We start from the raw sequence: 19,275 nt of genomic DNA, 5'->3' as shown, positions 1-19,275 counted from the left end.
AGGACAGTCCTGCCAGGGCGAACCAAAATCCAGAGCAGCAGCCGGACCCCAACCCACAGATCAGTGCAGGGGACGGGCCGCAGGGTCTGAGCAAGAGCTCTGCACAGGACACCTTTGTTAGGAACCACAGCAGCCACCTGACCCTCCTTCAGCCGCAGAATGACGGGACAAGCACCTCAGTCAGGAAATATGGGCCGCTAGTGGCACCACCTCCTGCTCCTGTTCCCGAGGCGCCTAACTGTAAGGTGCCTGTTGTGGACAGGAGGGGGAAGGTGTGGGACTACGGCAGCAGTACTACCTACCGCCAGAGAGACCTTCATTCATCCAGCTGGGTATGCTCAGACACTCAGGGACTAACAGACAAGCAGCATGAGTTCACCTCCAGCTTCAGCTACATCAAACATCAGAGCAGGAACTCCCAGAGCCAGAGAGACCTGACAGCGCTGAGGGAACCACCTGTGGAGGGTTTCAAAGGGCCCCTCAACGGAGTCATCTTCTCCACTGAGGTTCCTCAGAAAGGCCTGGGCTGTGCCACAACTCTACGGGCCCCCAGGAAACCCAGACCGAACCTGGAGCGTGTTGGGATCCTGGGCCAGAACCAGACATGGGTCCAATACAGGCCGAGCAGTGATGGGGAACCACAGAGGAAGGAAGCAGGCAGCAGCAGGAAGGTGGTTCGAAACCAGATCAAACGGGTGGTGGACAACCTGGAGCAGGTTCTCACAGCGCTGAGGGATGTTCACCAGGAAATGAAAGAGGTAACATGTTTTGTTGATTCTGCACAACTCACAGAAAAGAATAAGAAAGACTCAACGAGACAAAAGCTGTCGAGTGCTTTGCAGCCATTTCACCTACACAAGCATCACAAGGCTTCCTGAACTGACACGGGGAACAGCACAAATCAGTGGAGAACAGAAGCAGAGAAGTCTCTGCACCCTCTCGCATTCATTTAGACACTTCCTCATGCAGGAAATGTTTGTGCTTGTGCTAAAAAACCTTGAGGGCTCTGGCTCTTTCAGTTAGCAGTGCAGGCTACAAAGGCACGTCCTCAGCAGAATTGAACATGCATTAAAAAATCAGCAGCCAGGTTGCATGAATCCTCCACAGTCTGCAAACTGTTCCTCCAACTCTCCTCTGTCATCTGTCGTCAAACACACGCAGCTCTCATGCTGAACATTTTCATAGAAGTGAATGAGACAATAGTTACGCCTCATTTGCGTGATGCATTCAGAGGTAGCTGAGTTGATACTGTGTGACACTGAGCAAAGCAGTCGCCTTCCTCTCTTCATCTCTCTTTCTGCCTTCCCTGCTCTCATCTCTTCCTCCACTCTCCCTCCTTATGGACAGATGCTGCTCCAGGCACAGCTGGATAGCGTCCGACGCTTTTTTTTTATAATCCATTTATGTCTGAGTATCTCTGCCTCGTATTCCTCATCCAGTAAAAGTGACACGTAAATCTCGCCTCTTGGCATTTGATCTGCATCTGCGAGGTCGCAGCTAAACCCGAGGTAGCAACCTCATCATCCTGGCTGCGAGGTTTTCGTGTGACAGTACTAATATAACACTGATGAAAGCGCATATAGGCTACACAAAAAGAGGGGGGAGGAGGAGGGGGGAGCAAGCAGAGACACTGGGATAGAAAATCCCAAATTTTCACAACAGAGACGACAGATCAAAGGAAGATAAGGCACTGAGAAGAAGACTTTGGTCACATATTTATTTCAAAGCCCTGATTTATCATTCTGTTGCATGAGCAGCAACCCTCAGTTTTTATTTAATAATCAATCACTGTTATTAAAGGGAACTGGAGTGAGTCTTAAAAGTGTTTTTGACAGCGACTAGACAAACATTAAAGCAACACTAAAGAGCTCTCATAAGAAGAAGAAAAAAAGCAAAAAACAAAAGAAAGCTCACTCATGAATATGATAGCGATCCTCCGCTGAAGGCGTTGTGACGATCTAAAAACTGCTCTGTGACTCAGAACTCAGAAGAAAACAACAGCCGAAAGAGTTAAATGAAACTTAAATGACTGAGCTCGACAACAAGCGTCTCTCAGCGCTCATCAGCACGAGATGCGAAGACCTGAGGGGTCAAAACACATTGTTTTTAACAAACACTCTCGGGAGCAGCCGATGAAACCCGGAGACCTCTTCTCTTTTATCTCCTCTGATTTCTGACATTAACAAGCAGCACCTGCCCAGAGTCACTTGATGAGCATATGCACGCTGTACTTCAAAGTAATATGAAACGCCTCGCCCAAAAAAAGCTGTGGCATAAAAGAAGAAGAAAAAAAAAAAAAGACAAACCAGGTCATCTTTTGACATCAGTAAGGATGTTGTTGAACACAGAGAACAAAACAATAATTCATCTGTTCCAGCAGGGGCTGAGGATTTATCTGTGCACACAGAGCAGGTGGAGAGATAGGTCAAACCTTTTCCCCAGTGTAATTTTCTCCAATCTCTCCAGCCTCAATCACTGCACATGTGTGTGACTGTGTGTGCATGTGTGTGTGTCCACCAACCTGACTGTATCTTTGTGTTAAGCATGTATGTACATATGTGTGATTTGCATACACTCACGCTCTGCTGCACTCCTTCAAATGTATGCATAGCAGCGTATGCCTGCCTGCATATGATATATTATATAGTGTGATTTTCACTATCCACCCACAGGTGTTAGAAGGGAAACCCATCTAAATTTGTGCTACACATTTCGCATTATAGTAATCTCGTCCTTTCTAGGCTGAGATAAACATTTTGTGCACTAAGTAGTACTTTGTGTGAGATACTTACGGATTAGAGCTATACATCTGGTCCAGAAACACTCTAAATAATAAATGTAGGCGAGCAAATGCAGAAAAAATAATTGCTATAACTCTTAATATCCTCTTTGCTGGTGAGATTGGTTTTGTACTTTATACATCATTTAGTTAGAAACTGCTCAAATCGGAAGAAACGTCTTTAAGTGTTCTGGTGGATAGTAGTTTAAACTGCTGATCATTTAAACACAGTGTTCATATCTGCCTTGAATCTCTCTTCTTCCTTTTATTTAATTTCCTGTCATCTCCACACTACTGTCTACTATTCAAATAACAGGCAAAAAATGGCCAGAAAGTATCTGAAGCCTTGAAGTCATTTCATTGAGTAAATATGCCAAATAATCTCTGGTTTCTAGCTTCTCAGTATTGAGGCTTTGCCGCCTTTCCCGGTCTTATATCATTATAAATCAGACTGAAACCTTTTTAGCTTTAGACTGTTTTTCTAAAGCTTTTTTTTTTTAATACTTTATTGACCAAACGATCAATCAGCAGATTAAATAACAACAAAATAACAAAAATCACCAGAAGTTTCAGGTCTTTAAATGTCAAAGTCAAAATCAAATCGGCAAAGGTAGAGATATCGAGACTTTTAGCTGAGCGCCAAATACACTGGATCCTGAGACAACTCTGGTGACATCACGATGACATCTTCGGGGTTATGTTCTCAAATGAGAAAGCTCCATTCCAGGTTTACTTCCCAGTTATGCACAACCTTGTTTGCAGTTTTTGGTGTCCCGACAACAGTTTTACAGATGTCTTTTTTATAATGGTGGTCAACGGGGAAAATGCTTTTTGCTGCCAACACCAGCATGCTAACAAGCTCATAACGGCAATGCTAACATGTTGATATTAAGCATTGGTCAAAGTCAAATTCTTACCTGATGATGCTACAAGGGGGCAAATTTTTTGCTGCAGTACTGGGCAAAATTTGGATTGAGCAGCGCCATGGTATCTTTTATTCAACATGGTTTGGACAAACACATAGCTTACACCTACACCATAGACACCTGGCAAGATGGATTTCACTAGATCACATGGTCACATGCTCTCGTTAATCTAGCTCTCACAGGCTCACTCATCATGAAAAAGACCTGATCTTCATGTGCAAATCAGTGGAGCCTCTTTTCAGGTCTTTTTCTTCATCCATACTGCATATATTTATCCGTCATCGTCTGTATTTTCTAGGTGGTGCAGCAGATTGACAACCTAACCTCATCCATTGATCTAAATGAGGAGGAGCAGCAGAGGACTACAGGAGGTGACAGCAGCTCCAGTTCGGGCTCCAGCTCCAGCGAGGAGAGGAGAGGTCATCACAACGGGAGTCAGTCTCCACCAAATGTGCTGCTGAGCCCGGTAACCTCTGGCTTTTCATCAGAGAGGAGTCGAACTCTTCGGTTCACCTCCAGTCTGGGGTCTTCTTCCAGACAAGGTGGGCCGCCGCAGTCCAAGGATAATCCCCCTAAACTTCAAAACCTCCCCTCCCATGACCTCACTCTGTCTCCCCAAAGAAGCCTTCCTGTTCGGCCGCCCACTCCTGGTCTCTCCCCTCTAACAGTAAACCTCCATCACACAAACAGCCCTGGTTCTCAGCCTCACTCCCCTGGGCCTTCCTCCTCCATCAGAGTCTCCCCTCCCTCCCCTCTGTCTCCAAAGGCTCAACCAACCCCCATCCTTAGCCCTCCTGTCATCATAGAGAACAAAATCGGATCTTATCAGACCCCACAAAGCGATGACCCATCTGCTGGTCATCTCAGTCCATCATCGACCCAGCCTCCGTCTGCCAGCTGCCCACCCACTGCCTCAGACACTGTGTCCAACAATGACAGAGAGCGGCGAGCATCCTCAGCAGGGCCCGTTAACAGACCTTCACAGGTGTGCGCTGCCCCCGCAGCCACAGCTAAACCACCGACAGCGCCAGGCCGCAGAGGTCGCAAGCCTCCTCCGTACCCCCACCACAGACCGTCTGAGCAGACAAAGAAAGTGAAGGAGCCCCGCAAAGCTCCTCCGTACCCTGAGAAACGAAGGCTGCTCTCGACCACTGTGTGAGACAATGCAGCGGGAGGGGGAGGCTGATCGAACAGAGCCATATTCACAGCACCAGCCATGAGTCTGCGAGAGTGGAGAGTGATTTAACGCTCGCCAAGTTGAGCTGAGACCAAGTTTCCAAGGTGACAAGACGCGGACGCAACTTGAGGTCAGTATGTTGGGTTGAACAGCTTGGTTCTGCGAATGTCCTTTCCCCTCTCTCTCTCTCCTTCTATACAAATCTCTTGAGTACGTACGCTGAACATACACAGGGCATCATAACATCTGTCTGGGTTTCTGCTCTGGTAACAAGAGCCTCTGTACAGATGCTCACCACAGCTCTCCCACAGACTGCACAGTTAAAGGGCAAAGGAGAAGGCCTAATTAGATAGAAATATGGAGGAAATTGAAATTATTGCGAGGTGTCAAGACAAAGTAAGAACTGATGACTTTAGTGCAGCCAGACGCATCCACTCACATGTATCAGCATCGTCTGGGTTAGATAATTGCTGTCAGGAGTCATGATGGTATAACGAGAACTCAGTGCAGCTCAGGCTACTTTGGCTCAGCGGTGTGAAAAGCTCACGCGGGGGAGGAGAGGCCAGAGAAGTGTGATAGATCTGTAGACAGGAAAGGTCTCATAATATGAAGAACTTAGCAAGGCCATGCTGGGCGGCTCGGAACTGACTGGGTCACCAGCCCGGCGCCTGGGTCCATGTCAGGGGAGACAGGGGGCAGCTGGCCATTCGTTGTACCCTTCACCGGGCCCCTGGTGTTAGAAAAATCCCATCTCCTTTGCTGCCTCTGGCTTGACCGCCCAGGCCACAATCTCCATCTGTTCCCCTCCAAATGTCAGGAGATGCAAAGAGAGAGAAATCGGGGGCAGGTGTGTGAAAGGAAATTGAGAAAAACAGATACTGGAATGGCAGCCGGATTGATTACACAAATACAGCATCGAAAATTGATGGCTCTGACATGGAGGTAATCTGATGTTGTCCCCCCTAAAATGTTCCTTCAAAGCCTTGTAGTGGCATTTTTTAAAGAATAAAGCTGGTGTTTGTTGGTATTTTCTGTTACTGTCAACAAATCAAATGAAAAGACAAAAAACCAACAGTGTGTTAGTCCATCTCTGAATACCGTGTGACTTCTCCACCCTGCCTCTGGCACTCAGCAACAAGCCCATTTGTTCCTACTGAAGCAGAAAATCTTGTAAAAAATAACAAATAGCTTCGTCATTAGTTTGAGGAGATCAATGAAGGTCTGTGGCACAGAGGAATAAGCTTTAACAGGCTTGGAATAAACAGAAAATACTTGTTGGTTGGCTCAATTCACGGGTGGTTTTGGTATTTTCACTGGATTTGTTTACATAAAAAAAAAATACATTATTGAATATATATTAATATATTATACCGCCATGCTAGCAGCTCTGCAAGACTTTACTAACTGTGGGTGCAGCGGTGCTTTGAGCCGAATGCTAACATGCTTACAGCGCTTATATGTTGATGTTAAGTCATACGTCCATGTGTTAAGCACGCTAATGTTTACCATGTTCAGTGTTAGGCTGCTAACAATCCCTAATTAGCAACTGATGGTAATGCAATCCATTTTACATGTAGGCCTATGTGATTGAAAAATTAAGTACTGGACAAAGTCAGATTCTTACCTGATGATGATGATACAGCAGTGGTCGCCAGCTTCCAGCTCAGGACTCCCCCAAATGATTCCAAGATAAAAATTTAAATCTTTTTTTCATGTATTACTTCTTCGGGACTCTAACAAGGGGAAAAAATCTTCGATGAACTAGTCACAACTGGTAGATGTGTAACCAGTGACAAGGGGTTGCTTTGTCTTAAAAGACAAGTTCACCCAAAAATGAAAATTCAGTCATTATTTACTCACCCTTATGCCGATGGAAAGTCGGATAAAGTCCACAAAACAGAACGGTGTTGCATCATTCTCCTAAACAACTGCAGTAGATGGGGAAACAGCACAAACAAACAAAATGTCTCCATACATCTCGTCCAGCCCGAGATCCAAAATTGATTTGAAGGCACCCCATTTGAAGTGGGTGCACAAGCTCGACCGCATTTCGAGGGTGTAAATAACATCTTTTCAAATCAATGTGGGATCTCAAGGTTTCTGGAGACTTGGATTATGTTGGACGAGCTGTGCAGAGCCATTTTATGTTTTTTTGGGTCCCAATCTACTTCAGTTGTTTAGGAGAATGCTGCAACACTGTTTTCCTGTTTTGTTGAGTTTGAAACTGACTTTGCATCGACACAACAGGGAATTACAAAGTGTATTACAATAAATCCTGAGGGGAACATGAAGGTATGTACCAAAATGTACTTGCAAACCAAGTTGTGGAGACATTTTACTTGGAAAATGGTTGGTCTGTTGGTGGCGCTACAGAGGGAAAGTCAGCAGATTAAAGTCAGTAGGATTCATATTCTGGGACGTAGAATATGTGTTTGAATTTCATGGTTGTTGAGATATTCCAGTCTGGATTAAAGAGTTGGATTGATGTACCCTGATGCCATCCCTGGAGCCACTTTGGCTAAAAATGCCTCTGATCAGGCACCATCCTCATCTGAGCCAGTGCTTGGCAGCGTATATTTTCCTGATGGTTGTACTGTAGGGTGAAAAGTTGAGAGTAAACATCTCTGCTGGTACCAGATGGTAAATAGTAGTGATATGTGTTTAGGGTTTGTATGACAGCATAGCAGCAGCGCTGAGTCTCAGAGACCGAGTAAACTGGCAGTAAACAAAGACTTATTGTGCTCCAGAGACTTATTACTCAATGGAACAACCGTCTTGTCATTTTTTTTCTCCGTGAGGCCGCGAAAGTGGAGAACAGTGTCTGAAATAGTCACACCGTTGCTGTAAGACGCTTTAATTACAAGTAGGAGACTCTGTGGGAGTTTCTTGGCACAGCTTATCGTGATCTTGTTGAAACTCAGCTCTGCAAAAGTGCTACTACACAATAAATGTTGTGTGTGAAATCCAAGTGTTTTATGGTCACAGTCATGGTAATATTTTACATTAAAGCAGTGGTGAATTGCGTGGTTGCAGCATAAATGTGTTGTCCAAGTATCACAGGATCCAAACGAACCGATGCCAATTTGAGCACAATCATGATTACTGATTTTCCCTTGGCTTAACTTGAGATGAATAAATCCCCACTGACTCTATATCTCTGTAAGCCCACAAAGATCAACGCTCTATACATTCCCATATGTGCCTCTGGATTTACTAGATCCTCCCTGCAAAGCCTTTTCCCCCCAGAAATTAAGAGGAAACAATGGAAGCTCTTTATCTCATGGAAACATTTATCCGAGTACAATATATGTTAATTGAGCACGCTTACAGAATACATTTTGAAGCAAATTTGTCATAATGCTTCATTTAATGTGAAGTTTCATAGAAGTTTCTCATTTGCATGCTGAAAAACTGTTTTCTACTGCATGTTTAAAGTAAGAATACATTAATGTGACTGTTATTTTAAAAGGATATGACGGGGGCATGTTCATTGTGGCCCGGCTCTGACACGGCTCAGAATATTTAATGCCACTGCGCTGGCACTCACATTCCTTCTCTCTTTTCATGTTTACCCTTTAACGAGGCTGTGGGAGGTTCAATCAGATCATGACTGACATAACAAGACAGAAACGCTGGGTTATCTCCAGAACAGTGACAACATGTCTTTATTGAAACATCTGTCACATTTTCACCATGAATCAGAACAATCAAGCAGTAGAAAAAAAAGAAAACTTGTACAAAAGAAGTGACATCTTGTGTGTTTTTCTTGTCAGCATCTGATCCGGACGTGGTTATTTATTCCCGGTGTGACCCCAGAGGGATCCTCGACGGTGACACACAAACTGAGCACTTCCTCGACTCCAGAGGATCCGAACCCGGACCCGACAAGGTAACGAATCTCAGCGAGTAATGCAACCTTAGAATCAAATCAACAAAAACCTCAAATCTGAAATCAATCCCCAGAACTTTTCATTTGGACTCTTGTGTGGATCTGAGAGGAGTTGGATCGATGTAAGGAAGATAAAGGCGATCCTGCTCGCTACATAGGGGAGGGGGGGGGGGGCCTGGTCTAATGATGACGTACTTCTGAAACCTGCACAATATCCTTGCTGATCCACACATGTGGCACTGACAGATGAAAGCAAAAGGGTTCGAGAAGGGCTTAGGAATATGGGACGGCATCTCTTCGCCATATATACCGTCCTTCACATGTCTGTGCACGCCTTATATTTTAGGATCTTTGGGTGAAGTCATTGAAACGAGAAAAAAGATAATGGTTTTATCTTCTGCTGCATCAGCCGCTGCAGGTGTCTAATTAAAATGAGCAAGATTAGGGTAATTTCAAATAAAATAATGATGATTTATACTTATTGCCGAGACATATTTTCTCAAATTAGGGTTTTTACAATGAATCTGCATCCAAAAATACAAAAAGCGTGATCTTCAGTGCATCCAGCTCTTCATATCATGTTATGAAGCTGCTATCTGCTCCATTACAAATATCCCTTCTGGCCAAAACCTAACAGAAAGTTATCACAAATGGTACTAATTGCCGATTTAAGGGATAAAATGTGCTTACAGATATCTAGAACAGAGCGAGATTGAGGAAAATGTAATTGTTTCTGTGTGTGCGATGACGCTATTAAGGATTACTGCCTTTCCTCTCAGGATTACAGCAGATGGATAAATCCCTCCCTACTCTAAATATGTTATCTATACTCTACAAGCCCCCAGACACCAATCCTCTATACATTCACGTAACATCCCCAGTGGATCAGAGCAGATTTGCTCTCTGTAAGTCTTATAGCCTCAGAAACTAGGAAACAACTATGGAAGCACTTTATCTCATGGCAGAATTTTAACGACGACATTATGTAGTAAAAAATATTAGGGCTGTAACGATTCATCGAGTTACTCGAGTTACTCGATTACAAAAATTGGTCGAGGCAAAAACTCTGCCTCGAAGCGTCGTTAAATTTCTATGACGCGCAGGGATCTTGAATGTTCCACACGGACCGTTGTTAATACTGCGTAAAGTGCCGTACACGGACACGGAGAGCCCTCTCCGTCGCCGGAGAGCCGGAGAGCCTCTCCGTACTCTCCGGGCGCGGAGTGTCCGGCACTCCGTCGCGGGGAAACGGAGACGGCAAGGGCTGTGATTGGTCCTCTAAACTCACGTCCTCACGCTGGTTCTCCAGCAGGAGATTGCATTGCGTATCCGCCACCACGACGGAGAACTGCGAAGGCTCGAGATGACATGCCAGAGCAGAATCAGTTTGTGCGCGTTTAAAAAACGTAGATATGATATCTGCTTTACAGACAGTTGAGACCGACGTGACATGTTCTCTCTCTCTCTGTCTGTCTGTAAGCGTGTGTGCACGTGTGTTTGTTTACGTCGGTCCGGAGCTCCTCCCTTCGTAAAACAAAGCGGAGGAGAATTGTAGATGCGCGACGATGAAGAAATTATTAATTAAATGAACACGGTCCGGAACGGTTCTATAGGAAAAGTGACCTTAAATGACTTCTGTTGTGATTTGGTGCTGTGTATAACATAAAATTATATATAACACAGCATGCGTGCACACACATAGGTTGCTAGGATACCATAGCAAATAGGCCTATCCCAGAGATTATATATTATTTGTTAGTAGGTGGTTAGAAGGTGCAATCCCTTTTTGTAATGTTGTATAAGACAACACTAAGGCAAAATGGCCGTTACTATTTAAGTTTGTATTGATTCATAGTGTTACATGTTATAAATGTTTTACAGTAAGTTGAAACTGTATTGTTATTTAATTGTTTGCACTTGCACTAAATGAGTAAATTGCAATAAAGTTTTGGAGCCAAATGTTGGAGTTGTAAGAAATACCTCTGTTATTTAAAGAAATAAAAGCCAAATGGTTGATCATTTTACAGCCACATCATTTTCGTCATGCATTATTTGTTTTGGTTGTTTAAAAATGCAAAAAATATATATATACGATTAATCGATTAATCGATCGATAAAGTGCTAGATTAATCGATTCCAAAAAGAATCGATAGCTACAGCCCTAAAAAATATGAATACTCAACCGTTTCCTTTTCAATAAATCCAAAATTGTAAAAACAAATCAGGTACTGACGCACAAATTGCCACAAAGGTGACATCAGTATCATCCCGCTTCAATTTTTGGTTGTCATTCAGGAAAAAATCCATCCTTCATTTATTGACGACTGAGCTGAAACACAGAGGCTCGACTCAGGGCTCTCCAAAGCCATGTCAGACTTCTGACCAATTACAGCTCAACGTGTTGTGTCCGTCCAATGGTGGTGAGTTTGGAGAGTTGAGCGCTGAACTTTCCCTCCGTGTGGGTCACTGGGGATCGAAGAGGAGACACAGACAGTATTAAAACTAGGACACAAAGCACCTGAAACCAGCCGGTATCAACACACTGCAGAGTTGCAGAGCCAGCAGTCTGAGACCTGCAGGTCCAGTCCAACCCGCACTGCTGCCTGTTGGCAAGGAAAGTGAGAGCAGCAGGAGATCAGTCCTGCAGATGTAGATGTGCTCCATCCACAGATACGGAAAGTGAGAACCATGTGTGTTTAAACTGCGATTTAATTTCCTCTTGTACTGCAGCTGCTACTTCTGCTGTATGTGATGCCTGTAGTTTTATAGTTGGACATATTAAAAGAGAAAATGTAATAGTTTTGTTCACTAGAGCATATTTTCTGCTGAATAAGGAAGATAAACTGCTCACAGTGAATCAGCAGTCCTCTACTTTTCTTCTGCGGAAGAGGTGGTGGAAAACTAAAATGGACTTTAGGTTGAAGCTCAGTTCAGAGAGCTGGCTCTGAATGGGTGACCATATTGTATTGTTAGCTCATCTGTTGGATGTTCATGGATCTGAAAAAGTCCAGCTTATGAATGAATGTAAAGGGAGATGAACAGCAAAATCTTTCTGGTAATTTTGTTTTACATCACAAGAAGGTTAAATTGTGAAACTATCACTTATTGGGCCTGTAGGTGGCGACATCTGCAGGCATCTGGAGATCCTTCTACAATTACTTTTCTTTCCTATCGAGAGGCAAAGTCCCTCTGCTTGTGTTGGACCACCAATGGAACTTATTTCAAAAGAAATATGAGTGTTACTTAACGACGAGAGACAAACACATTTCTGATCCTGTTCGAATGGAGCCATGAACTACACATGTGATTTCTATTACTTTAAAAGAAAATGCTCAACTCGAGAAAGTCGCAATAAAACCAATGAAATATAAGACTGAGAGTGTAATAAGAAAGACTTCACAAAAGGACGTATAACAAACAAACGGGAACAAAACAATTATTTGTCTCTCTCCATTCACAGCGATACAAAGTTTTTCCGAATTAAGGTCCCACTGGAAGGGGCGTGGCTTCGGCACTTAGTTGCCATCAACAGAACTGGTACGTTGAGTCTTTAAGCAAGTTTACATTCAGTTTGCCTCTGGAGGTTGTTAAAAGCAACTTACCTACTATGCTACTGTTAAGGAATCTGTGCCTCGAAATCATGATCGGAAGGGTTTTGCGGAGGTCTCACAGTTGGGGATTATCCTCAAATCTGTGATAGTTGCTGGTTTATGAGTCTGTAAGCCTCCGTGCTGCAGTGTCTAATCTTCTGAAAATGGCAGTTACTGTAAATTGCTGTGTGACTTGTCAAATCCTGCTCATCACAGTCTGGAACTGAAGCCACAGTGGGGATTTGTGCCAAAACTGAATAATAACAAATAATGCCACAGGGACAACTGGCAACCCACTCACAGCTGGAGCATTTGCTTTTGAGGGAAGTCAGCAGGGAGCTCACGACGTGATGGAGAGGAGAGAGGGAGTGAGGGAGGGAGAGACCGACGTGACATGGAGAGGGAGTTGATTGAACACTTGAATATACAAATAGTTTCTCACCTGTTGATTCGCCAATTGTAAATTCCTCCAGCTTCAAAGGCACGTCACCCTGTCCTCCTGCTGCCGTCTGTGACTGGAGAAACATACAGCAGTGATGAAGAGGGGGAGGAGGAAAGGGAGGAAGGGAGGGAAAAAGAAAAAATAACAGGATGAGAGGCGGCGCAAGAGACAGCAATTTTTTTTTTTTTGCAACAGATTGGCTGGAAAGTAGGAGGATGTGACGACAAGGTCAAGGAGATGCTGTGCGGGGGTGGCAGGTGTGCTTGTTTGTGTGTGTGAGGTTATTTTTGTCCCGTCATTTAGCAGAGTTATTTTTTTTCTCCTTGTTTGTTTCCTACTTGCAGGGCACAGAGCCAGAGCAGGAGGAGGAAACATGTGCTCTCACTAATGACGGAGTGTCAGGACTGTCCTTGCTGGGGGAAAGGAGGCGTGTCAAGGTGTGCTTCACTTCAGCGACGACGCATCAGACACGGCAGACCTGCGCTAAGTGACTGAGCTCGGAGAGAGTCCAGACATTAACCTTTCATGAGACATTATGCGCAAAGACACAACAATTCTGAGTTTGACTTCCAGGACAAATAAAGGTTTCCTGTTACTATGACCGTCTCTGCTTGTGTTCCTTTGTCAAAGACGGGGCTAGCTGGGATGTAGCTCCATCCATCATTACAGGACAATGGATCAATCAGTTGTGCAGGGAACATGAAGGGTTTCCATGGATACATAAGTACACACAGTGTGTTTTATTCAGTGGTACTCAGGACTGTATGACAGGTAGATTCTGCTCTGGCTCTCAGACACCAAGAAACATTTGCTCTTGTGTGGACAGACCAACGGAGGTCTGAGAAAATCTTAAAATCCTAAAATAATTTAGGAAAACAAAAACTTTTAATAAATCCTGAAGCAGCCACTCTATTGGTTGTGAGTTTGATAGTACTCACATATGGAAACAGGGCGCCTGGTTGATTATTGGCTGATTTAGCTGATAAATGAACTTTTTACGCCGTGTACCACCTCAGAAAATATCCGGCTCTCAAATTAAAAGCATGACTGACGTTGAAATGCAGTCGCATAGGCCGACTCTATTCAACTCTTTTGTGCCATTTGCCGTTTGAAGCCTTGTTTCGTTTTCAAAAAACATATCTGGGATTCCTCTACGCACCACTACAGGGAGCTGCTTGAACCATAGTTTGAGAATAGTGGAACTAAAAAATGTATTAATTAAAAAAGATAATAAATATATTAATCGTTGATAAAAACAATTGTTTGCACTGATTTTTCTCCAGTTCTCTGTGAGCCTGATGAGACAAACGTCATCAGCTACACCTGATCCTGTTCATGAATCATGATGCCATTTTTACATTTCATTTACATATGCATATCCAAGAAAGGAGATAACTGTGTCATTGCATGTGGCAGCCATTTTTTTCCCCTGCGTCAGAGAAGACGAGATCAAAGTGTAAATGGTAACAGCTGATTTTATGCGGTCAAGAAAAGCAACCCTGAAAAACGGAAAAATCCCGCCTTAATCTCGTCACTGGTCCTGATAAATGTATTGCTGGTGCATCGGTGGATGTTTTATTATTTGCAGGCAACACAAAAATGTTCATCAGCTGTGCGCTGACGTTTGTGCCGACACTGTAAATTGTCAGGAGCTTTGATCTGAACACTGACAGGGTGCATCGAGGAACAACGCTTCATTACAGTTTGTCTTTGTTAGGCAGGAAAGTCCTGCAAGCCTTTTGCTGTCCAACATAAGCTCCATTTCAACTGATCAGTCAGTGGCAGAAATGCTGAAGACGGAAGAGGCTCGTTGCGAGGTGCACCTGCAGTATTATAACTACACTGAGCAGGATGTGCTGCTATTCAGCATCCAATGAATTAAAATACTGAAGACTGGCAATGTGCAGATCGCTTTTCTCAACACAGAAGGACGTGCATTGAAATTGGGGAGGCAAAGACTAAAGTAATAGATCCATTTCTTCCATAGTTGCATTTAAGTTTAATAAAGTTTAACTTGTTTAATGATATGACTGAATGAGCTCTACACAACAGTATTACCTTAATTTATTAATTTTATTATATTAAAAGTTCAATATGTAAGAAAGTTGACTAATGACTCTCATTTCCAGGTCCTCAAATACTGACACTTTAGGTAGGTGGCCAGCCTGACCCACCAATGACCTGGGAATGAGACTCAACAATCAGCTGTCTTTCTCCAGAATTTGTTTTTGCACCATCAATTGAAAAAACGTATCCATCAACTACCAAAGCTAAGTAATCTGTGTCGAGGACCAGGATCAGTTGACAACACAAACAAATTCATGTGAACAGCACAGGCAACATTTGCATCAACAATCGGGTTTCTTTTATACTTACAAATGCGTTGGCAAATTCAATTTTGGTTCCCTTCAGTTCAGCTTTGAACTGAGTGAAAAACAGGTAGGATTTCCCCTGAGGCCTGCAAGAAATGAAAAAAAATATGTGTTATCAACCTTAAGTGATTTGCATACATTTATTTGCTTATTAAGTCCGTGTCGGACATGAATACATTTAATCCGGTGAGGTTGAAAAACTCTGTTGTGTTGTTTCTCTTTTCCTCTTCTCTACTGGGACTGTCACGACTAACTAACATCAAAGAGTGACTCAGTGGAAAGAGACAGACGGGACGGATTCTCACTGAAGACACACTGAGCATCAGGGTCACCGAGCTGAAGAAGAGACAGCTCTGCATCCTGTATTGTGTGTGTGTGTGTGTGTGTGTGTGTGTGTGTGTGTGTGTGTGTGTGTGTGTGTGTTTGTCTCACCTCCACACAGAGCAGGAAAACAGTGTGTTGTCGTCACTCAAGCCCACACTCATCAGCCATTGCTGTTTGGCACAAACAAAGAAGTTAAATTATGCATAAAACCTGCTGTAATTAAAAATCAATACTATGATGCTGAAGACTGACAGCATGAAAGAGAGAGGGAGGGAGGGAGAGAGACTTACCTCATTGGTTCCCCCTTGTGAAGCATAAGTGAATGAGCATTCATACTCCCCCTGAAATAATAGTGTCACATATTTCTTGTTAAATTCTCACTCACATTTTCATTATTGATCCATCAATTTATTACATGTGCTTTTAATTGACAATCTCCATTAATCACTAATTATTTCTCTCAAGCAGGCGTTTCTGAACTGGAGTCAGGATGTCAGATTGCTGCTTGGTATCAGGAGTGTGTTTCAGTCATTGTTGATTTGATTGTTTGTACTAAATTCCCAGTTTTAACACAAATACATTCATTTTTTACAACTTCATAAATATTATCTTGCTTTTCTATGTTTCATATCATTATAAATTCAAAGGTCTGTTCTGTTCTGAGCCGTTCAATCTGGCCTCTGGTAAAGACTTGTAACCAGACGCTAGCTACTGACAGTGGTGGGTAATAGTAAAGTATATATTTTCAAATATCATATAATGGCCAATTATCAGATCTGATATCCAGAATTTTTCTGACTGTTGGAATCAATGTTTTTTTCCCCCATACAATTCCTGATACAATAAACTAATAGTGCTGTTATGGCTCTAACAGAACAATATTTTGCCTTCAAAATGTAGTAAAGTGGAAGTACTCAAGTGAGGTATTAGTACCTCAAAATTATACTTAAGTACAGTACTTGAATAAATGTACTCAGTTACATTACATCATTGGTCTCATGTAATGCATAACAGTGGAAGACAGGGCATCACTTTCAACATTAGCTTGATTATTTTAAGAATATTTAGCACACTGGACTGCATATAACTATAAAAAATATTATAATTATTATGAGCAATAGCATGATATTGGCACACCCATAGATCCACCATTAATGCTTTGAGTAACACCTGTTCATTTCCTGCTATGACATGTCAAAATGTCTGCAGTGTGAAGAGGGCATTTGTAATTTAACCCATTTTACAGAGAAATGATTAATCAACTAATAAACACATAAATAACAAATAACTGACATTACAAACATTCAGCTGCAGTCTTAAAGTGCAGACATCATATTAAAACTTCACTCTTCACTGTCAGCCAATGAAAGGAGCCGTTGTGGCACTTTGGGAGCGACGTGTCAGCCTCTCACGGGCTGTGTCGTCATCACCCTGCGACTACAGCTTAGCAGCGAAATGTAGTTTTTCCAGTCACGTTGCAAGAAATGTCGAATATATCGGATGTCACATACTTAACTGAAGGAAATATAGGTTTCACACACGCAAAATAAAATTCGTCACGGTTAGTTGTGTAATTACTGGGTCAAATGCGGATGAATCGATACCAATCAGGCGAAATGTGATCACCAAGACGGTGAATTAGCCTACATTTAAACGTGTAGGGGGTGGCAAACGTCTAGATTTGACATAAATGCAGCTTAACGTCCGGGTGGTGTTTACAAACGCTATCTAATTGTGTAATGTAAAGAAAATATTTAGCACAGTCACTTACAATCCCCTCACTGAAAGTGTGCACGACTCCTCCCGGTTTGACGTTGAACTCCACAGTCTTCGTCGATGGAGAAGAAGCACCAGCCGGGATTAACGCGGCAGTCAACGCAAACACAAGCAGAAAGGCCAAGTGGAAAGCGCAAAAGTTATTTTGGGTCGCCATCTCTTCCTGCTTAGATTGGAGTGGTGTGTCGCTGTGAGTTGCAACCCCAGGTTACCAGGTATCCCGTCGACTGTGGATGACGTCACATCATGCGTCACATGCCAAACAAAAGAAAACAAACCATGATTAAATATTTTTTTTAAAACACAAGCATGAAAAAGAGGAGTATACAAAATAAACTCCGGGTTGCTGAAGCTTACAGATCAACTGTTTTGAATATTGACACTTAAAAGTACCAGTACATTATTGATTGTAACGCTACTATTTATGGCCACACGATGTCGCCCTCGTTCAACCAACTTTGTACATGTGTTTCTAACGCTGTAAAGGAGATGGAGTATGTCTGTTTATTAAACATCTACATATAGCCTATTTACTAATGTGATCCAGTGAGCTGACATTGACCGATCCATCCCCATGACAACCGAGCAAACTCCATCTACTGACTATGACAATGTGAAAGTTGAAGCCTCCAGGGAAGTAGTAAACGTTTTTGTTTTTGGAAAAGTTAAAGTATTAATCACACAAACTATAGTTAATGTCACCTGTCATCAAAACTGTAACTTTATGGTCTGTCCAAGAGGGAAAGCAGGTCATAGAGGTCTACAGAGCACCCTTTAATTCACATGCAAACCCTCTGTTTGGTTAAATGTCTCTTTCTTACATAAGACTGCAGCCCAGGATGTCTAATGCAGGTGTAAAGGGGAGAGGGCAGAGTGGAAATCTCGTCTTCCCACATTTATGTGATGCATAAACATGTCACTGACCTTTCTCATATCAGTATAGCGTGTCATCTCATCTCGTCTCAGTCAATCATTCTTTACTGCAGAGCTACATGTGGTGGTTTTGATGGAAAAATATAAATAGAGGATTTTACCAGGCACAACATAATGTTCCCGATCATGAGGTTTTCCACACAGTCTGCTTATATCTACTGCCTAGTTTTGTTGCTTGGATCAGCTATGTATTCATAGTCATAGCTGTTAGAATTGAGGTTGTTGCCTGCATAACACAACTTGTCAACCATTTAAATACTGCCTATAGGGTACAAGTCACACTGTAACAGGAGTGGGGAGTGTGGTAAAGAAAACAACAAAGATGATTTTGTTTCTTTTAATTTGATATCAAGGTATACTTGGACTGAGCAGAAATGTACCCAAATCAAGACAATAATGCTCAACAAAGATGTTATAGTAGTTCACGATCTTTTGGTATCCTCTGATAAAAGCAACAACTCTGTGATGAGCCTTAAATACTTGGGCCTCTTGTATTTAGACCTGCTGCACAAAATATTATAGTAGTTGTATAGAAACTATGAGATACACATTTTCTAAGAAGCCAGTCAGCAAGCCTGCTAACAAACATAAAATATGTTCGCCAGGTCTCAGGAACAAACACTGTACACTCACATTCCTCTCTTTTTCACAGTAGGAGAACATTTTGTGTTGCAGCAGACAAAAACAGCCTCATGTCTTCTCCTGCGTGTCTGCATGTATGTGTGTTTTTACGCCTCCGGAGCCGTGACAGACGAACATGTGTTGGAGACACCTGAACATTGTCTGACACTCATGTGTCAAACCCATAAAGCAATACGAGCATTTAGGAGCAAATTCAGACCCCAAAATAACCGGATGGTTTCAGCTGAATAACCTGTCCGCCCTCTCTCACCCTCCCCCTCCATCACCTCCCCCTCTCATCCTGTTCGCAGCCTCACCCGGGCCGCCTCCCCGCCCGATCCCACTTCCCAGCCCAAAAATAATACAATAACAGGATTAATAACAGCATGCATCCACTCAGACAGCCTGTTGAGTGTTTGAATATTTACACAGCAGCCCCGGGAGGA

At 42.9% G+C, this 19,275-nt stretch overlaps 2 protein-coding genes across 2 annotated transcripts in view; one reads left to right on the top strand and one right to left on the bottom strand.

Moving 5' to 3' along the window:
* The window catches only part of LOC311258090 (uncharacterized protein), a gene marked incomplete at its 5' end in the record, with an annotated part of 14,777 nt that extends 1,373 nt beyond the window's left edge, over nucleotides 1–13,404 (top strand). The window contains 4 exons of the mRNA XM_084354136.1: nucleotides 3–758; nucleotides 4,004–5,012; nucleotides 8,656–8,771; nucleotides 13,148–13,404. Of these exons, the coding sequence (XP_084210262.1) occupies nucleotides 3–758; nucleotides 4,004–4,864 (1,617 nt within the window). The 3' untranslated portion in view covers nucleotides 4,865–5,012; nucleotides 8,656–8,771; nucleotides 13,148–13,404. The remainder of the gene's footprint in view (nucleotides 1–2; nucleotides 759–4,003; nucleotides 5,013–8,655; nucleotides 8,772–13,147) is intronic.
* mydgf (myeloid-derived growth factor) lies at nucleotides 11,062–17,502 on the bottom strand. Its single transcript, XM_084354826.1, has 6 exons — nucleotides 17,271–17,502; nucleotides 15,790–15,840; nucleotides 15,608–15,669; nucleotides 15,180–15,261; nucleotides 12,804–12,876; nucleotides 11,062–11,237 (listed from the first exon to the last, which is right to left on the bottom strand). The coding sequence occupies exons 1-6, from the start codon at nucleotides 17,430–17,432 to the stop codon at nucleotides 11,158–11,160; spliced, it is 510 nt and encodes a 169-aa protein (XP_084210952.1). The 5' UTR covers nucleotides 17,433–17,502; the 3' UTR covers nucleotides 11,062–11,157.
* Between the last annotated feature and the right edge of the window lie 1,773 nt (nucleotides 17,503–19,275).

Source organism: Pagrus pagrus (genome assembly GCF_965226575.1).
Source record: "Pagrus pagrus genome assembly, chromosome: 6".
Taxonomy (NCBI): Eukaryota; Metazoa; Chordata; class Actinopteri; order Spariformes; family Sparidae; genus Pagrus; species Pagrus pagrus.
This window is presented reverse-complemented; position numbering and strand designations above follow the sequence as displayed.

What these genes read in the sequence shown, in the direction of transcription:
- mydgf (XM_084354826.1), bottom strand. Translation starts at nt 17,432, where the DNA reads ATGGCGACCCAAAATAACTTTTGCGCTTTCCACTTGGCCTTTCTGCTT. An exon ending in CACAAGGGGGAACCAATGAG is followed by an intron (nt 15,670 to 15,789) that starts GTAAGTCTCTCT and finishes TGTGCCAAACAG; the next exon opens with CAATGGCTGATGAGTGTGGG. An exon ending in TACAATTGGCGAATCAACAG is followed by an intron (nt 11,238 to 12,803) that starts GTGAGAAACTAT and finishes TTCGATCCCCAG; the next exon opens with TGACCCACACGGAGGGAAAG.